General features: G+C 34.2%; 2 protein-coding genes across 3 annotated transcripts in view; one reads left to right on the forward strand and one right to left on the reverse strand.

Moving 5' to 3' along the window:
- adipor1a (adiponectin receptor 1a) overlaps positions 1-15000 on the reverse strand; it is a 41151-nt gene that overhangs the window by 6894 nt on the left and 19257 nt on the right. The gene's annotated exons all lie outside the window — the stretch shown is intronic.
- The window catches only part of LOC141294266 (uncharacterized), a 25230-nt gene continuing 10410 nt past the window's right edge, over positions 181-15000 (forward strand). The window contains exons 1-6 of the mRNA XM_073826344.1: positions 181-296; positions 2110-2249; positions 7021-7113; positions 7417-8671; positions 12785-12867; positions 13786-13981. Coding sequence (XP_073682445.1) covers positions 263-296; positions 2110-2249; positions 7021-7113; positions 7417-8671; positions 12785-12867; positions 13786-13981 — 1801 coding nt within the window. The 5' untranslated portion in view covers positions 181-262. The remainder of the gene's footprint in view (positions 297-2109; positions 2250-7020; positions 7114-7416; positions 8672-12784; positions 12868-13785; positions 13982-15000) is intronic.

Raw genomic sequence — 15000 nt, forward strand, 5'->3', positions numbered from 1 at the left:
GTTTGACTGAAGTGAGTAAGCAAACAGCAGGTTGTTCCCAAACACAGACTGGATGTGTCTGCTAGGAGTCGCCAGTTATTTTTGTCAGCTGAGAGATTTATACCTCCGTCCCCCTCCGGATCCAATCACTCGCTCTCTCTCTCTCACGTACACACTCCGCGCATCTCGCACGACCCCCTGCGGCGCCACACTCAGGTTAGTTTGAGTTCAGCTCAGAGTCAGAGAGGTGAACGTGTCCAGGCGGACGTTCAGAGAGGGGATCATGGGCAACAGAGCGTCCCGCAGAAGCTCTGAGGGTATGTGACTGATATTTCTCTCCTTCAGCCGTCTCAGACTCTCGATCGGTCGGTCGTTCGGTCTGTCTGTGGGTTTTGACTATATTTAGTCTGTGCTCGCTCCGGTCAACAATGCTCCCTCAGTAATGTGAGTGGGGATGGGTTGACAGATATAGAGTGTCTAGACCAATCAGAGCTCTTAAAAACGATCATATGACCAGGTAAGAGGGGTTTGTGGAGTTTCTCATAATTTAATTTTAGTGAAGTATTGCTTTTGGCATTTTTGTGCTGCAAACACAAACAAAACACAGTGGGAGAATTTTAAGGTGTGTGACATTAAAATAGAAGAATGAACGAAAAGAAAAAGATCAATAAATGAGCGAAAATGAACAAAGTAAGAAAAATAAAATAAAAAACAGATGAAAGAATGAAAAATCAAATAGTCAAATAAATAAAATAAAATAAAAATAGATAGATAAAGAATATATAGAAATACGTAGATAAGTAAAATTGAAAGAAAGAAAAAATGTTGCATTGTCAAAAATAAAAGCAAAGTCACTTAACACTTAAACTACAACTTTTCACTTACTGTTGATTGCGTGCATCAGTTAAAAGACAGTTTTTTCTTTATTGTATTTAATTTAATTTATTTTACTTTATTTTTTTCTTTTATTCTTTTAATTTTTTATCTTCCTTTTATTCAGTATTTGAATGAAACAAACCAAGAGAAATAGAAAGGAATACGAAATATCCATAAATTAATGAAAATTATCAGTAACTTTTAATTTTTTTCAGCTCAACTTTACATTTTTGACATAATTATCTTTCTGTGGCAGTTTGGAAGGTGATTTCTCGTGTATTTAGTATTTATTTATTTGTTTTTATTAATTTAGTTCTTTCTTTTATTTATTTCTTCTTTGTAATTTTCTTTTTCTTTAAATAGTTGTTTTTTATTTAATTAATGTTTTTCTTTTTCTTTTATTTAATTTGATGATTTGATGTATTTATTTATTTAATTCATTATTTCTTCCATTTAATTATTTTTTTATTTCTTTCTCTTTAATTTTCTTTAAGTAGTTGTTTGTTTTTATTTAGGTAATGTTTTTCTTTTTTTTTCTTTAATTTGATTTATTTGATATTTTTTCATTCTTTCACTTTTTCATTTGTTGAATCAATTTTAATTCAACATTAATTATTTATTTCTTCTATGTAATTAGTTTATGAATTTTCTTTCTTTCTTTAAATTTCCTTTAATTAGGTGTTTTTTATTTATTGAATCTTTTTCTTTAATTTGATTTATTTGATATTTTTCATTTGTTTCTTTCTTCTGTTCATTCAATCAATTTTATTTCTATTTTTAATTTAATTTTTCACTTTCTTCAGTTGTTTATTATTTTTATTTATTGAATTTTTAATTTTTCCCTTCTATTTAATTTTGTATTTCCTTTATGTAGATACTTTTTTCTTTCTTCTCTTTCTTTCTCTTTATTGATTTTCTTTAATTAGTTGTTTGTTTTTATTTAATGAATGTTTCTCTTTCTTTCTTTTTCATTTAACTTTTTTTTTTTACATTTTTCATCTGTTTATTTATTTGTATGTATTTATTTAACTCATTCTTTCTTTCTTCTATTTGATTATTTCTTAAATTTATTTTTTTTTCTTTCTTTTTCTATTTTAATTTAATTTATTTTATTTAAATAAACAGATTTTTTTTTAAATTAAATAAAATATTTTTTTTTATTTTAAAATATTTATTATTATTATATTTATTTTTTTTCTTTCTAAGTCAGTATTCCCAAAAGTCTAAGACATTTGTACCCTTTTTTTGTTCCAGCTGGGGCGTATTACCCCGCCCAGCCCCAGTTCACGCCCCCTGTTGCCCCGGCGCCTGTCATCATGAGCCCCGCCCCCCCGCAGCAACAGGCCCCGCCCCCTCAACAGCAGCAAGCTCCGCCCAGACGGGAGCGCAAACAGGTGAGTCATCAATCCATCTTCTGGATCTGGAGCTGCATCTGTGTTCTTCTAATATTTCTTTATCTAATGTATGTCTCTCACTGGAGCAGAAATAAAGCTGTCAAGGTTGTTCAGTTGACAATTTTATCATCAATTTATTTCTGAATGAGCAATAATTGGCTCTAGTGAGCCGTATGTCATCTCTCTGGATTAATTCCATGCCTCTTTAATTGCCACAAACTGAACAAATCAGGGTTTTGTAGTGAGAATTCATTCAAGACACTGATGTGCAACACATGCAGGTTTATTATCAACATCTTTTCTGTATCTGAACCATTTGCAAGAATGTTTTTCTTTTCTTTCTTTGTTTTCATTTTTATTTCTATCTTCCTTTGTAATTTTCTTTATTTAATTTTTCTTTTTTTCTTCAGCTCAGTGTTTTTACTTAACATTTTTGACATAATCATCCTTTTGTGGCTGTTTGTTCGTATTTAGTATTTAATTATTTATATTTATTTAATTGTTTCTTCTATTTAGTTTGTATTTCTTCTATTTAATTTCTTATTTATTTTTTCTTTCAATTTCTTTTTAATTGATTTGTTTCTTTTTTGTTTATTTAATTTGATTTATTTGATATTTTTATATTTGATCTGTTTATTGAATTAATGTTATTTTATTTTTATTTTTATTTGCTTTTATTTATTAAATTTCTTTCTTTTTCTATTTATTTTTATTTTTTCTTTCTCTTTAATTTTCTGTAAATTCGTAGTTTTTATTTTTGTTTATTATTTATTTTATTCTTTCTTTTTTTATTTAATTTATTTAATTAACTTCCTTTTTCCCCTTCCTTTTATTTATTTAATTGTCTTGTGTTTTGGATAGATTTTAATGAGTTGTTTGTTTTTAATATTTTTTTTCTTTCTTTTTCTTTTAATTTGATTTATTTGATATTTTTTTCTTTCTTTCACTTTCTTTAATATGTTTATTGAATTAATTTTAGTTTATTTGTAATTTTATATTTCCCTTTCTTTGTTAATTTGTGTTTATTTATTTAATTCTTTCTTCTTTTTAATTATTTATTTGTTAATTCTATTTAATTAATTTTTCTTTCTCTTTCTTTAATTTTCTATAATTAGTTGTTTTTAAAAAATTCTTTCTACTTTTAATTTGATGTATTTTTTTTTTTTCTTTCTTTTATATTTCAATCTATTTATAAAAAAAATTTTTCTTCCTTTTATTTAATATTATTTATTTCATTTTCTTGTGTTTTGGATAGATTTACCTGCTTTTAATAATTTTTCCTTTCTTTCTTTTTATTTAATTTTTGTTTTATTTGATTTTTTTTTCTTTAGTTTTCTGTCATCTGTTTATTGAATTAATTTGATTTGTATTTGTAATTTAATTTTTCCCTTTATTTCTTTTTGTTCATTTATTTAATTCTGTATTTTTTACATTTTCTTTAAATAGTTGTTTGTATTTATTTATTTTCTTTCTTTTCTTTTAATTCAATTTGAGTTTTTTCACTTTTCACTTTTTCACCTATTGATTTTTTCTCTTTTTTTTCAATTTATTTAATTCTCTTTTTCTTTCTTATTTAATATTATTTATTTCATTTTCTTGTGTTTTGGATAGAGTTGAATTCCTTTGGGTTTGGTTTGTCTTAGTCATGCACCATTTCAGTAACCAAAAATATTTGGCTGAAAATGAATATTTTGTTTTGACTGTATTTATTTCATGCGCACAGGGTGTACAAATCACACTGTCAAAAAGAAGTAAAACATGTAAACAATGCAATTTTTTTATTTGAGAGTTATTAAAAAAATTAGATTTATAAATTGATTTTTAACAGCTAATTGAAAATGTTTAGTCAAATATTCATATTGGTGCATCACTAGTTTCTCATAAGGAACTGTTTGAGAAGTTCGAAATCAAAGCATTGTATTTTGAGAGAATGTTTTCACACACAATGATACAAATCAGACGCATCAAAGGCATGCGATGATAGATCTCCGTGGCAACAGTGTCGAATGCAACAATTGAGTTCTAAATGTAACATTCTTGTTAGATTTGAACATTCCACTGAATAGAGGTTACAAGCTTGTTTATCAATGATAGATACTTCTGATACTTCTAACCATCAAACTTTAAACTTTTTAAACTTTTTTTCAACTTTCTTGTCTGGCTTTCTCAAGCCAACTTTAAGTTAGTTACACTTAAATATTTGTACTCATCTGGTTATATTTATTAATTTTTGCAGTAAATATAAGCCACTTTGTTTTTGCACTCATAATCTGCAACTTTGAATCAATCGTTGAATGTTTTTGACCCTCATCAGCGGTTTAGTGTGTCGTGTGTCGAGTGGGTGTTTGTAGGTTTGTGCTGTTATCAGGGTTTCTGGGAGCTCACAGCTGGAGCGCTGGACTTTGAGTCCTCGTGTTTTGCTGTCAGGCCTCAGAGAGGTTTCATTTCAGAGGAATAGAAACTGAGAAGGAAAAGAGGAGGAGAAAAGAGAGAGACAATGCCTGAGAGATAGAGAGAGAGAGAGAGAGAGAGAGAGAGATCTGCAACCAGGCTCGGCTGTAAAGCATGACTAAGTCATTCATTCATTCATTTACTCTTTTCCTCAAAAGTAAGTTAAAAAGTAAGTAAGGGGTTGCTCTTAATTTGTATGTAATTTAATTACAGTTCCTTCATTTGTATATCAAACAGATTTGACATTAATGTAACCTTTGAAATACTGTTCAGTTTAAGGATAATTAATGCAGTTTTATATTATTGAGAGAATTAAAGAGGAGTTTCGTGTCTGATCTTGTGTCGTTCAACTGGTTGAGGTTGATGTGATTTACTGTCAAACATAATTACTTGTAAGCAATTCAGTACTGTTTAGAGAGAGACATTAGTACAGTGATCTTATTATGCTGTTGAAGATGTGATTAGTAACTAGTTGTTAATTACTTTTTGAGTAACTGATCTAACACTGACTGCAACCAGGGTTATTACCTTAAAGTAAAAATGTTTAAAACATTTTATCATTTTATTATAATAAATAATATTATAATATATGCAATTATAATATTTAAAATAATATTAATTATTATTATACTTTAAATAATTTAAAAAAATAAATATTAGAAAAATATATGCAAAAAAAAATGCAGTTTTATAAAATTACTAGCAAGTCTCTCCTGCTCACCAAGGCTGTATTTATTTGATTAAAAATGCTGTGAAAATATTGAAATATTATTTTAATTTAAAATATCTGTTTTCTATGTGAATATCTGGTAAACGAATTTATTTCTGTGATCAAAGCTAAATTTTCAGCATCATTATTTCAGATTTTATATATTATATTTAATATATAATACATCATAATATTATTATAATTTAAAATAATAAATAATTTATTATTACAAATATAAATTATTATAGATTTAATATATATTAGATTTTAATATTTCATATACATAATATTTATTATTGTTATGCTTTTAAATAAAGCTAAAATCTTAGATGAAAAACTTAGGAAAATTATTTTTATTGTTTACATTTATTTTATTGGGAGCTGTATTTGGGGTTGTGAAAATAAATGCGGTTTTAGACTCATAGAAGTAGTAGAAAAATTACTAGCAAGTCTCTCCTGCTCTCCAAGGCTGCATTTATTTGATTAAAATTCAGCGGAAATATTGAAATATTATTTTAATTTAAAATATCTGTTTTCTATGTGAATATCTGTTAAACTGTAATATATTTCTGTGATCAAATCTAAATTTTCAGCATCATCACTTCAGATTTGATCATTTATAACAATAAATTATTATTAGGGCTGTCAAACGATTAATCACGATTAACCGCATCCGAAATAAAAGTTTATGTTTACATAATGTGTGTTTACTGATCTGAATTTTAATCATCATTACTCGTCATTCTAAAATAATGCATTGCATTTTTCAGGATTCTTTGATGAAATGACAGCATTTATTTAAATGGAAGTTTTTTGAAAGTCACTTGTGATCAGTTTTATGCCTTTTGCAGAAAAAGTCCCAAACTCTTAGTCATTCTCTGTGTAAAGTCATCCGGTTCAGTTCTGTCGCTCCACGTGGCTCTTAGTCTCCTCCCCGTCTCTCTCTCTCTCTCTCTCTCTCTCTCTCTCTCTCTCTCTGTGTGAGTGTTTGGTGTGGTGGGCGTTCCACATTCCTGCGCACTCATTTCACAAGGCCAAACTCTCTCTCTTTTCTCTCTCGCACTGTTTTTCCTTCTGTACGTGAGTGAGAGAGAGAGAGAGTTTGAGGCCCAGGTCGGCCCAGGCCGTGTTTGAATGTGCTGCCCACTTTAGTGTGTCCGAGTTGGGCTGAGTTTGAACTCCAGCCCCAGGATGAGCCGGGCCTAGCAGAACTCAACCTCTCCGTCCGAGGGGAGGAAGGTAGGGAATGTGCCTCGTGTGTGCGTGTGCACGTTTGCCTCGGAGAGCTGGTGAGTCAATGTATAATTCATAGCGTTGAGTGCAGATAAGTCAGTCAAACAGTCTCATTCGAGTTTGTACCAGGAAAGTTTCCAGGCTGTTTTTGCTCGTGTGCCTTTACTTCTTTATAAGGTGCTGCTGTGTGTGTGCGCGTGTGACATTCGTAGCATATTTTGCCTCTCACAGTGTTGAGAAATTCTCCTTGGGTTAAATCACTGGCTGTTGTTGTTTTTCTGTTGTGCATAGTTGTGCTTGACTCTTTTTTCCTTGTGTGTGTCTCTCTCAGACATGTTCTCATTATCTCTGTTGCGTGTGCTCTGTGTCTCTGTGTAGATCAGGATCAGAGACCCTAATCAGGGAGGTCGTGACATCACAGAAGAGATCATGTCAGGAGGTCGCAGCGGCTCCACACCCTCGCCTCAACAGGTAACGAGCACACGCCTGAACATCCGAACCCTGAACATCAGCGTTTCGTCATCATTTAGTCACTCTCGTGTCAGCGCAAATGACTGATCAGTTGTCATTTTTGCATAAAATAAAAAAAAATGAGTTTACTCACTTTCATGTCAGTCCAAATTACTTTTGAATCATTTACATTTTTGTGTGAACTAGCAATGAATGTTTGTCGTTATGTTGTTTTAAATTATTTCTAAAAAAAATTTGCGTGAATTAAAAGTTAATGTTGACGCACAAATAACTAACTTTTTTTCTGAAAAAAAAAAAAAACAGCCCAACGGTGACAACGCCACACCTGCGGTCGCCATGACAACCAGAGCGGAATTCCCCATCCCTCCGGGTGAAAGCCCTCTACCTGACGCCCCGCCGACTCCGCCCCCTACAAGTCCCATAAGTGACACTGTCGATGCCCCGCCCCCAGCGCCTGCAGACGACGCCCACTCGACCCCTCCTGTGGTGGAACCGCCCACCTCAAATGGTGCCGAAGCCACCCCCACTAAATGCAAAGAGGAGGGGCCTGTGACTGTAACACTGCCAGTCCCCGCCCCCCAGGCAGAGCCTACGCTGGAATCGCCAATAGTGCAGCCCGAAGAGCTCCAGCTATATAACGGAGTCCCGGCAGGCTCCGCCCACAGAGACGTCAGTCCTATCGCCGAGCCGGACGTCACAAAAGAAGCACCGCCGGTTGCCGCCGATATCCCCGATAGAACTGTCAGCGAAATCCCTCCTCAGGTTGTCAAGGAGACTCCTGTTGCGGTTGTTAAGGAAGTGCCAGCTCCGGTTGTCAAGGAGCCTATTCCTCTGGTTGTCAAGGAGCCTATTCCTCCTGTCGTCAAGGAGACCCCCACTCCTGTCGTCAAGGAGACGGTTGCTCCTGTTGTAAAGGAGACCCCCGCTCCTGTCGTCAAGGAGACGTTTGCTCCTGTCGTCAAGGAGACGGTTGCTCCTGTCGTCAAGGAGACGGTTGCTCCTGTCGTCAAGGAGACGGTTGCTCCTGTCGTCAAGGAGACGGTTGCTCCTGTCGTCAAGGAGACGGTTGCTCCTGTCGTCAAGGAGACGGTTGCTCCTGTTGTAAAGGAGACCCTTGCTCCTGTCGTCAAGGAGACGGTTGCTCCTGTTGTAAAGGAGACCCCCGCTCCTGTCGTCAAGGAGACGGTTGCTCCTGTTGTAAAGGAGACCCCTGCTCCTGTCGTCAAGGAGACGGTTGCTCCTGTTGTAAAGGAGACCCCTGCTCCTGTCGTCAAGGCGACTGCCAAGGAAACGCCTACACCGGTTGACTTGGAAGCCCTTCCGCAGGTCACCCAGGAGACTGTTGTCAAGGAAACGCCTGTTGTCAAGGAGACCCCTGTTGAAAGTCCGCCTGTTGTCAAGGAAACACCTTCATTCGCTGCCAAGGAAACCCCCGAACCACTTTTCAAAGAAGCCACTGCCCCTTCAGAGGTTGTTTGTAAAGCCACGCCTCCTCCAATGGAAGAAAAAGAGGTCACGCCCACTACACAGGCCACTCCCTCTGAGAGTACTATGCAAGGTGCGTGTCATAAAGCCATAAATTCAGGCCAAAGTTGGCATACTACTATTACAATTTTATCACTGGTGCTCTGGAAATAGTAAAGATAATTGCACACTGAGTCTGAAATTTTCGAACGTTAAAAAATAATAAATGCATACAAATATTTTTTTTGCACATATAAAATATATATTTTTTGTATATATAAAATGGCGAAAATTGTAAATTTCGGAGATAGTGTGTAAACGTGACAAAGGTCGTATATATTTTTTAATATGCAAGAATTTCAGACGAAAATTATGTGCAATGACCTTGAGTTTGAAATTCTAGTCCAAAATTTTTGCACATTAAAAAATAAATACGACCTCACGTTGTGTCAATCACATTTACATACTGCCTTTGAAACTTTCGTCTCTTTTTTTTAAAGCTGTTTAATAATTTTTCTAGCCTTGAACAAAAAATTAAAAAATTAAGCTGAATTATTGTTTTTCATTTTTCTGGGGAAAAAAGAGGATGATTTGTCATGTTACTAATTTTAATATTAAATAAAGTTTTTTCATATTCATCATCCATTCATATCAAAATGTTGCTATGGATGCGAAAACGCAGAAAAATCGAAACCGTTCCGAATAGTATTTTGACAAATGAAAGTTTAAAAGGCAGTGTGTAAATGTGATTGACACAACGTGAGATCGTATTTTGTTTTGTTTTTTTACATGCAAAAATTTCGGACTTTTTGGAAATTTTCACACGGAAAAAAATAAATACGACCTTGCATTGTGTTATTCACATTTAAGGTCTTTGGACACTGAGCGTGCAATTTTCATATGCATTTTTTCGTATTCGTCATCCTTTCCTTTCAAAATGCTTGCTATGGATGCGAAATTGCAAAAAATCGTAAATGTTTCGGAAGCAGTGTGTGAACTTGATTGCCACAACGTATTTTTTACGTGTGAAAATTTCAGCCTCAGTGTGCAGTGACCTTGAGTCTGAAATTCTCATCCAGAATTTTGGATGAATACGAAAAAACTAAAAAAATTCGGACTAAAGGTTTTTTCGTGTGTTGCGTTTTTTCGTATTCGTCAAAACGCAGAAAATCAAACCTGATTAAACATTTTTTGACGGACTAAGTTTTCGGAGGCAGTGTGTAAACGTGAATTCTCATTAACAACAACAAGACGACATTTGAAGTGTTACCACAAGGGGAGCTATAGTGTGCATTGCGTGAACTAAAAATTAATGTTTTGTAACTAGGGGTGGGAAAAAAAATCGATATTGCAATATATTGTTGTGCTCTCTGTCGCAATAAATAATCGATACACTAACGGCCAATATCGATATTTTATTACAACACAAATTATTAATTTACCCGTCGTCAGTGTCACTGTCACTACCCAATATCTACCATTCTGTTTGCGGGGGGCGCTGTTCGAGTAAATAGGCGTAAAGCGGCGGAAGCAGCGGCCAGTGAAGAACACAAGTTATCTTACAACATCAGAGAAGAAGCGCAGAAAAAAAGAGAAGTGAGAACAATTGCGGAAGATAACGAAAAACAAATCAAAGACGCACCCGCTAGTTGAGCATGCTGATCAGTTACGCCTGTTTCACACATACTCCGTCTGCAGTGCGTATGCGTTGAGTATTTTTTTCCGCACCCATGTTAACGGATTAGACTAGAGCGTTCACACTGCACGCGGTTGCTGTGCAAGTGCATTGAATAATACGTTGTTTATAATACGTTGAGTTTAAACGTGAATATATCTAGTATTGTATTAGTGTACTGTGATAAAAGAGTATCACAATGCTGAAAAAGCACGTTTGTATTTGACATCAAAATAACGGATAAATGGTGTGTTTGTGGTAAACAGCCGCGGATCAGGAACGGACTGCAAACGTGTCCTGTGTGAAAGCAAAATGAGTCCGTGCTGCTTCTGCATCGCATACGTAACGCACACGGACTGCATACACACTGCAGACGGAGTGTGTGTGAAACAGGCGTTAGTGTTCCTCAAGAAGAATATGCATTGATGAGACCACTGTCCAGGTTAACATAAAACACTTTACAGTAACTTACTACTGACGTTTCAGGATCACGGTTTACACATGTTAGTTAATGTTCATGTTGTTTTTTAATGTTCAGGCACGTTTATCTGTCTAGCTGTACAGTGTTTACATTTAAGACCAGGAGGCAGTGAGTTATTATGCAAATGCATATTTCTTTGCACACTGCACAGTGTTGGAAATGTTGGCATTAATAAATGCATAAGATTTCCTTATTATGGGTATTTTTTTCTTTTTCAGTCACACATATCGTGATATATCGTTGATGAAATTTCTTCCAATATATTGAATATCGTAGATATCGTGAATCGCGATATTATCGATATCGTGGGCCACATATCGCCACAGAATTGAATCGTGAGTTACCTGTATCGTCCCACCCCTATTTGTAACATCATATAATACCAGTGCAATTTAAAGGTCATTGCACTCTGAGTCTGAAGTTTTCTTCCGAAAAGTTTGCATGTTAAAAAATAAATACGACCTGTTCTGTCAATCACTTTTGTCCGTCAAAAAAAGTTCGGATCAGGTTAGATTTTCTGCGTTTTATCATCCGTAGAAAGCATTTTGATAGGAAAGGATGATGAATACAATAAAAAAACTTAAATGTATACAAAATGTATAATATAATACTGGTGGAATTTAAAGGTCATTGCACACTGAGTCCGAAAAGGTCGTATTTATTTTAGCGTGCAAGAATTTCGGATGAAGATTGAGTTCAAAATTCTAGTCCAAAATGTTTGCACGTTAAAAAATAAATACGATTTCATGTTGTGTCAGTCACGTTTACACACAGTCTCCGAAACTTTCGTCCGTCAAAAAAAGTTCGGATCAGGTTAGATTTTCTGCATTTTTGCATTCGTAAGAAAGCATTTTGATAAAGGATGACGAATATGGAAAGAAAAAAAAAAAACGCACACGAAATGTATAATATAATACCAGTGGAATTTAATGGTCATTGCATACTGAGTCCCAAATTTTTGTCTGAAATTTTTGCACGTTATAAAAAAATACGACCTCATGTTGTGTCAATCACTTTTACATAGTCTCTGAAACTTTCGTCCGTCAAAAAAATTCGGATCAGGTTAGATTTTCTGCGTTTTTGCATTCGTAGAAAGCATTTTGATAGGAAAGGATGACGAATACGAAACAAATAAAAAATTAAAAATGCACACAAAATGTATAATATAATACCGGTGGAATTTAAAGGTCATTACACACTGAGTCCCAAATTTTCGTCCGAAAAATCTCATGTTGTGTCAATCACAAAAAAAGTAAAAAAAAAAAGTTTAGATCAGGTTAGATTTTCTGCATTTTGATAGGAAAGGATGACGAATATGAAAAAAAACGAATATGAAAATTTCGGACTCATTGTGCAATGACCTTTAGAATCATTTATTTTGACAATTTTTTTTACAGTCTTATTTAAATTTTATTTATTAGTTTTATTTTATGATAAAAAATATTTTATTTTTCTAGTTTCAGAGTATTTTAATTTGAAGTTTTTCAACTAATATTTATATTTTATTTTATTTTTATTTATTAGAAATTTCATTAGTTTTAAATCTAGTTAACAACAACAACACGCCATTTCCAGTGTTGCCACAAGGGGAGCTATAGTCGACATTAACGTAAACTTTTCTTCAGTCAGTCATACAGAGCAGTAGTTCGAAGAGATGCTTTGAGCAAGTGTATATCTAGCTACATGAATAAATGCATCTGATTTAATAACATTTGAAGGAATCTCTAGCGCCCCCTGGAGTTTGCAGGATTGAAATAATCACAGAAACTCATGTAAAGTGCTATAATAATGATTATTTTCTGACCTTTAAAACAAAAATGTGTTCTGTGTGGTATTAATGTAATTCAAATGTACTTTATTAGTGATGTTTTCACTGTCATGTGGGAAATAGTGGGTCATTTGGGGACTTTTTGAATACTGTTAATTTGCATAATAGTGTGTTTCTAGCCTGAAGCTCCTTCCACTGCTGTGCTTTATATCAACGCTGTTGATTTCTGTTTGATTTCATAATGCATTCATCTTCATACTCGTCTGCGTTTGTGTGTTTGCAGTGGTTTCTGTGCCAAAGAAGAAGAGAAAAATGAAAGACCTGAACAAGAAGGAGGCGGGAGATCTGCTTGATGCCTTTAAAGAGGTCTGTGGAAGATCTGAGCCAGAAACTATTATTTTGTGTTCAGTAATAAGAGAGCAGTTCAAGGCCTGTGTTTACATTCATATAGAACAACTAACATCACTGTGAGAGACTGGAGAACAAACCATTTATGAACACTTTTATGAAGACTACAGGCTTTAATGTACTGCTAATGCTAATGCTAGCTTGCTAATCATGCTAGAAACATGCTAGTAACTTGCAAATCATGCTAAAAACATGCTAGCAACTTGATAATCATGTTAGAAACATGTTAGTAATTTGCCAGTCATGCTAATGACGTGTAAATGTGCTAATCTTGTTAGCAACATGTTAGCAACTTGATAATCTTGTTAGCAACATGTTAGCAACTTGTTAATCTTGCTAGCAAAATGTTAGCAACTTGTCAGTCATGCTAACGTAATGGTAGTAACTTGCTAATCATGCTAGAAACATGCTAGCAACTTGCAAATCATGCTAAAAACATGCTAGCAACTTGATAATCATGTTAGAAACATGCTAGCAACTTGATAATCATGTTAGAAACATGCTAGCAACTTGATAATCATGTTAGAAACATGCTAGTAATTTGCCAGTCATGCCAATGACGTGTAAATGTGCTAATCTTGTTAGCAACATGTTAGCAACTTGATAATCTTGTTAGCAACATGTTAGCAACTTGTTAATCTTGCTAGCAAAATGTTAGCAACTTGTCAGTCATGCTAACGTAATGGTAGTAACTTGCTAATCATGCTAGAAACATGCTAGCAACTTGCAAATCATGCTAAAAACATGCTAGCAACTTGATAATCATGGTAGAAACATGCTAGCAACTTGATAATCATCTTTTACAGCTGCTTTAAGCTTCCAAGCTAGACTTTCTCAAGCCAACCTAAAGTAACATGCTGTTGTCTTGTTTTAAAGCCCACACCCCCTGAGCCTGAGGCCACACCCCCTGTCAGGGCGGAGCCGGAGAGCATCGCCCCTGTGGCCCCGCCCCCTGCTGAGGAAGTGGATGAGACGTGGGAGGAGAAAGAAGATAAACTTGATGCTGAGAACATCAAGCCGCAGAGTCCCACTCCGGACGCACTCACCGAACAGAAATACCAGTATAAACAGGGTTCGTACCGGTGCTTGAATTCCTTGAAAGTGCTTGAATTTTAATGCAGTGTTTTCAAGGTTTGAAAAATGCTTGGATTTTGGATGGAGGGCTTGAATATGCAGTTGCGTCGGTTTCATATTAATTCGCTTTCATACTAAATAGTTATTTTTTGTTATGCTTATAATATGTAAAAGAAAGAAAAGAAAAAAATAAACTTAAAAAGGCAATGATGTCATATTGAATAAAAATGCATGCTGCAGGTTTCAAAGTCAAAACGCGGCACGGATGTCTTTATATGAATGTATCCGAAGGGAACCGACCGTCCTCAGAAACGTGTCGTTGGCATTTTCATTTCACGTCTGATAAAACTGCGCTAATGCTGATTTGTGTGCAGCCGTTACTAGGCAACCGTAGAATTTCAGCGCTCCTAAAGCGCCCCCTCGTGACAAAGAATGCATTTGCGAATATTCAGCTGTTTAGTAAGATTATTACCAATTTTGGCCCATGTTTTTATGCAGCAAACACATAAGAGTTGTAAATGTAAAAGTTACGTGCTTTCTAAAAATCTAAACAATTAAGACAGTAATATTTATGTTTTAAATAAATTATACTTGATATATCCATTTTAAAGGTATAAAGGCTGAAATGCCATTGTATAAGATGTTTTGTTTTTGTGAAAATCTGAATTATAAACCATGTCATTTTATGGCTTGATGTTACTGTACATTGTTCAACCCCACTACGGTGTTCATTTACTTGTGCAGCTTAAAAAGGGTCATAAATTGCCTTTAATTGATATTTAAAAATTCTGCAGATACACTGTAAATAGTGAAAAAAATACCTTGATATTTGTGAATAGAAAATCAGACAGGAGTCTAAATGTCAATCAAAAATATTTTCAATGTTTAAAAAATGGTCTTTTTTCATTTGGGCCAGTTAAATTTATTATTAATTTTATAGTGTCTTTTTGACTACCTTTTAGTACTTTTAGGCTGGAATGTGAAATGTATTTGTGAAAATCCTTCAAGTTTTAGAAA

The sequence above is a fragment of the Garra rufa genome, chromosome 20, assembly GCF_049309525.1.
Source record: "Garra rufa chromosome 20, GarRuf1.0, whole genome shotgun sequence".
NCBI classification, from domain to species: Eukaryota; Metazoa; Chordata; class Actinopteri; order Cypriniformes; family Cyprinidae; genus Garra; species Garra rufa.